Consider the following 5,620-nt stretch of genomic DNA (forward strand, 5'->3'; position numbering starts at 1 on the left):
TTATTAGGTTGAATGCAAAAGATAAGCACAATATCTCCAAGAGACATCAAACAACATTACCTTCGTTCTCTCTAGCTAAATGGTATTTGCATATTTTTAAACCTTGGTGCATCATAGTTGAGACAATGTATATTCGTGGTAGCAGTTTTAAGCATCTCAATGTAATACATTTAGGGCAACAAAAGAGATTCCTATAAACGAGGTAATGTTTTCTTTTTTATTATAATTTATTGGTTGCTTACGATGAATTGAATTCGCTGGGAAACTGCCTCAGATACGCTGTATTGATGTTTTTTTCTTTCAGGCCTGCTCGAGCCTACCAGTGGATTAGTGCTTGTTTCTGGCCGAAACATAAGAACTGCAGGAGTCAAAGATATGGGTTTTTGTCCCCAGTTTGACGCATTTTTTACGGATCTCACGGTTTCCGAAGAGCTAACATATTTTGGTGCGGTAAGGATATTCTTTTGAGAATATACTCAATGTGTGCAAACATCGAATGTCTTTAAAAAACTTTCCGTAGCCCCAGATCCGTCGAAGAGCAGTACTACCATAGAATATATGGAATTCTACATAGAATTTTATATAGACGAGACTTAGGACTGTAAAACAAATTATCTTCAGACAAGCTAAACCTTCGGCGTAAACCGACATGTGATCTGGGCAATATGACGTGTCGATCATTATCTTTAGCATTCAGGTGTCTGGCTGCAAATTTTATTGAAGAACGGTGTTCTGTGCGCATCGCGAATGCACGGCCGGACTTTTCCTTCAAGAGGGAAGCGAGCCTTCGCTACTTTTATTGCTTTCTCTTTCACTGACCCCCCGCGGACTCCGAGCTGTGCGCGAATAAAAGGGCCCGCACCCTCCGTTCGGTTCCTGGAAGTGACCCAGTGACGACGCTTCGGGGTGTCGGGTGTTGTTTCCCGGGCCTGGGGGCGGCGACGGGGATGGAAACCGCGGTTGGAAAAGCGCGGGACGGGCAGACTCGCCCCGCCGGCCCTAGAGACCGGACCACGTTTTTACGGGGCTAAAACTGAACGTTTTGTGTATTTTTGACTTGCTTTTTTGACCTTCTCAGTGTAATTAAAGTTTGTTTTAAATGTTCAACTGCGTTCGACCCGTTATCTAGCTGGACAGCGGACGCTTTGATCCCGTCAAGTGCGATCCGCGAGGCCGGCATAATAAAAAAGTGAAGTCGACTGCCATCGGCCGCCAACTTAACATCCGCTGCAGTGGAATACGTCGCACGGCAAGACCTCCGGTTTGACCATGACATCGACCTACTGCAAGGACACGGCATCGCCTACAAGTTGAGCAGCTGACGGCAGACAGGGCATCGACAAGGTGGGCTCGTTTCAAATTTCATCGCGCAGCTTAGCAGGCTTCACCACATACGTCCGCTTTGAGTGAGATACGTCGTGAAGCACGCACGCCAAAATGGATCAGGACAAGCTGACGCCTGAAACGTCTCAAGTTATGACAGCAGAGCATGAAGCTTCTACGGCAAACATTCGATCCCAAAGAGCAACTACGTTTTCCATGAAAGCTAAAGAAACGTATGAAACGAGCCGCGAAGAGCACTGCCGGAGAATAGACGCTGCCTGGAAGAACGTGGAGACAGCTATTTTCAAAGTGTCATGTGCAAAAGAGGAAGACGTGAACAACGCCGCAACGCAGCTTCGCCCAAGCTATGAGCGCTACGAGCACGTCGCCGCCAGATACTCTACCTTCCTCGCCAAAACGAGCAGATCTGAAACCCAGCAGGAATTAGAACTTCACAAAGCAATCGACGCAGATCGTTATGTGACTGTGAGCGACAAATTACGTGAAGCTACAGAATGAGAACGCGACCGCTTACAAGAGGTAACGTCGCAGCACACTCTATCGGCCCACTCAAGCGTTTCTTCGAGGTCACGACGATCGGGGTCCGCAACAATCAGCCTAGCCGCCGTACAAGCACGCGCACAAGCTGACAAGCTGAAGCCGTCCGGGCCAGAGCAGAGTTTGGTCGCAGAAAGGCCGCGATGCGTATTGAGAAGGCAAGGATTGAGGCTCAATGGGATATTTTGCAGCATGAAAAAGAAGCGGCAGCTGCAAACACACAGGCGAATGCCCTCGAGGCAGCCGTGGAGCAGGATGGCGGGGAGCGCATGCACACGCTCCCTCCTGTGGACCGAACGCTGCAGACTAGGAGTTATATCGATGTGCAGCAAGCCCTACGCAACTCTGCGCTCGTGTTCACTGAGGTGGCTGCCACCAACTCTAGCGACGACGTAAACAATGCTCACACGTCACCGAGGGCCAACACAGCTGCGAATAATTCGATGTGTCTGCGAGCTGATGAACGTCCACCTGACTACCATGCTGCCACTAACAACCCAAGTTATAAGCATGCTGGAGCTACGAGTCGTCCTATGGACTTACGAGTTGATCCGCAGCCGCTTGTGTACGCCCCGGCGCACAACAGTTCAAGCTCAGAGCTAGCCGGTGTCCTTAAATTCCTGTGCCGCAAAGACCTTGTTTCAAGCGGTCTTATCAAGTTTGATGATCGACCTGAGAACTTTCGCGCTTGGAAATCATCGTTCAAGGGTATTGTGAGAGATCTAGGTCTTTCTGCCCAAGAAGAGCTAGACCTTCTCATCAAATGGCTTGGCCCTGAATCGTCACGTCAGGCGCGGAGGTTGAAATCAGTGCATGTCGATGACTTTTCAACGGGCTTGAACGTTGTGTGGAAACGGCTCGACGACGTCTTCGGGCGCCCTGAGGCAATTGAGGATGCACTACTGAAGCGGCTGGAAGACTTCCCGAAGATATCTTATCGAGAAAATACCTGACTCTAGGAACTTGGCGACCTCCTCGAGGCTGCGAAAACTGACCCGTATCTTGCCGGTCTTGGCTATTTGGATACCGCAAGAGGGTTCAGCAAAATTGTCTCGAAGTTGCCATCTGGACTTCAAGAAAATTGGATGTCGGCGGGATCGAAATACAAGAAAGATCAAGACACTGCATTTCCACCCTTTTCTTTCGTTAGCAAGTTTGTTAGAGATCAGGCCAGCATGAGGAACGACCCGAGTTTCATCTTGCATCCACAAAATGCCTCGTCTGAATTCAATCAAAGGAAGGAAGACAATGCTACCAAGACCACGCGGCAAAGATCATCTGTGTCAGCGAGAAAAAGAGAAGTGGATCCTCCTTCTGCCAAAATTAATGAAGATGCCACTGCTAACGAACAGCAACCGGAATCGAAGGACTCGAAAAGGTGGTGTCCATATCACAAGAAACCTCACCCTTTGGAAAGGTGTCGCGCCTTCCGTGAGAAAACCTTGGAAGAGCGGCAATCTTTCATAAAGAAGCAAGAGATCTGCCTACGATGCTGCTCATCCAAGAACCACATGCAGTGGCAATGTCAGGAAGTTGTGATATGCCTCATATGCGACAGCGCCGACCACGCCACAGCGCTTCACCCAGCACCGCCAACCTCAGAGCCGTCAAAGGCCAGTGGGTCTGATGACAGTACCACAGATGACTCAGAAAGAACAGTCACATCTAGGCGTACCGAAGTGGCAAACGCTGGCAACAGCACAAAGTCGTGTGCTAAAATCTGCCTCGTAGAGGTGACCCATGAGACTCAGCCTGAGAAGACAGTCAGAGCGTACGCGATTCTTGACGACCAGAGTAATCGCTCGTTGGTTAGGCCAGAACTCCTCAACGATTTCGGAGTGAAGGGGACGCCTACGCAATACACGCTCCGCACTTGCTCCGGCAGTACTGAAGTGTTTGGAAGAGTCTGGAAGAGTCGCTCATGGTTTTTTCGTGCAGAGCATGTCAGGCGAAGTCAAGTTTCCTCTTCCGCCTCTCCTCGAGTGCAAGGCGATTCCAGATAACAGAGATGAAATTCCGACACCTGACACTGCAAGGCACTATCCGCACTTGAAGTCTGTAGCAAATCACATTCCGCCTCTTGAGGAGGCTGGAATACTGCTCCTCCTTGGCCGGGACATCCTAAGAGCTCACAAGGTTCGTCAGACAATCAACTGACCCCACGACGCGCCGTATGCTCAGAAGCTCGACCTCGGATGGGTCATTGTCGGCGACGTTTGCGTTGGTCGAACGCGGAAAACGGGCAGCGTCAACGTGTTCAAGACCCATGTGCTGGACAGTGGGCGACCATCTCTTTTTGAGCCGTGCCCAAGACATTTCTTTGTTAGGGAGGCGCCGATTCTCTACTCTGCGGATAACGTCTCAAAAGATTTACCATTGGCAGCAACATTGGATGACACTCTGGCCCCGAATCTTTTCGAAACAAGAGAACTTGACAACCAGCGTGCTCTCTCCATAGAAGGCAAGACATTCCTCAAGATAATGAATAGTGAATTCACCCAAGACAAATTAAACAATTGGGTCGCCCCTCTCCCCTTTCGCACACCGAGAAGTCGGCTTCCGAACAACAGAGAACAAGCTCTGTGTCGTCTGCTCTCGCTACGGCGTACCCTGCGAAAAAATCCTGAAACAAGGGAACGTTTCCTGAACTTCATGAACGATCTCTTCATCAAGGGTCATGCAGAGGAAGCTCCACCGCTTAACGTGGACGAAGAATGCTGGTATCTGCCCATATTCGGCGTTCACCACCCCCAGAAGCCTGATCAAATCCGAGTCGTATTTGACTCCAGCGCTCAGTATGAAGGGGTATCTCTGAACAACGTTCTCCTGACCAGCCCTGACCTGACGAATAACCTTGTGGGGATCTTGATACGCTTCCGGCAAGAACCAGTTGCGGTTACAGCGGACGTCCAGCAAATGTTCTACAGTTTCATGGTTCGCGAGGACCATCAGAACTACCTGAGGGTCCTCTGGTTTAAGGGCAACGATATCTTCAGAGAAATCATAGAGTGCCGAATGAAGGTTCACGTTTTCGGCAACAGCCCATCGCCAGCTGTTTCAACGTATGGCCTTCGACGGACTGCCCAACAAGCTGCCCCACGATTTGGTGAAGATGCCAGGAAGTTCGTTGAAAGCGATTTCTACGTCGATGATGGGCTTAAGTCTCTTCCGAGAGAAGAAGATGCCATCAGTCTGCTGCAAAGAACGCAGAAAATGCTTGCAACAGCTAACATAAGGCTGCACAAGATAGCTTCGAATAGGCAGAATGTGCTGAATGCATTTCCTCGAGAGGACCACGCCCAGGGACTGAAGAACCTCTACTTCGGCACAGACGCGTCGCTTACGCAAAGAAGTCTGGGTCTACTGTGGGACATAGGCGACGACAGGTTCGTCTTCAGGGCTCCTCGTCAGGACAGGCCATATACGCGGTGAGGAGTGCTGTCGACCGTCAACAGCCTTTACGATCCACTAGGGTTTGTGGCTCCAGTAACGGTTCAAGGCAAGTACCTTCTCCGTGACCTCGTGACGAAGGCTTATGACTGGGACACACCGCTTTCGGACGAGAAAAAGCAGAGATGGGACGAGTGGAAGAACTCTCTCCGGACTCTACAGCACCTTCACGTGCGAAGAACGTATGCGCCAGTCTCGACACTTGAAGCCGAAAGCAGGGTCATTCATGTATTTTCAGACGCGTCCACAAGGGCCGTCGCAGCTGTGGCATACTTACGCGTGACTGACA

General features: G+C 50.3%; 1 protein-coding gene across 1 annotated transcript; it reads left to right on the plus strand.

Annotated features, from left to right (window-relative positions):
* Nucleotides 1–4,533: 4,533 nt before the first annotated feature.
* On the plus strand, nt 4,534–5,313 carry LOC140218524 (uncharacterized). The gene has a single exon (XM_072288297.1). The coding sequence runs from the start codon at nt 4,534–4,536 to the stop codon at nt 5,311–5,313; it is 780 nt and encodes a 259-aa protein (XP_072144398.1).
* The last annotated feature ends 307 nt before the right edge of the window (nt 5,314–5,620 follow it).

The sequence above is a fragment of the Dermacentor andersoni genome, chromosome 5 (assembly GCF_023375885.2).
Source record: "Dermacentor andersoni chromosome 5, qqDerAnde1_hic_scaffold, whole genome shotgun sequence".
Taxonomy (NCBI): Eukaryota; Metazoa; Arthropoda; class Arachnida; order Ixodida; family Ixodidae; genus Dermacentor; species Dermacentor andersoni.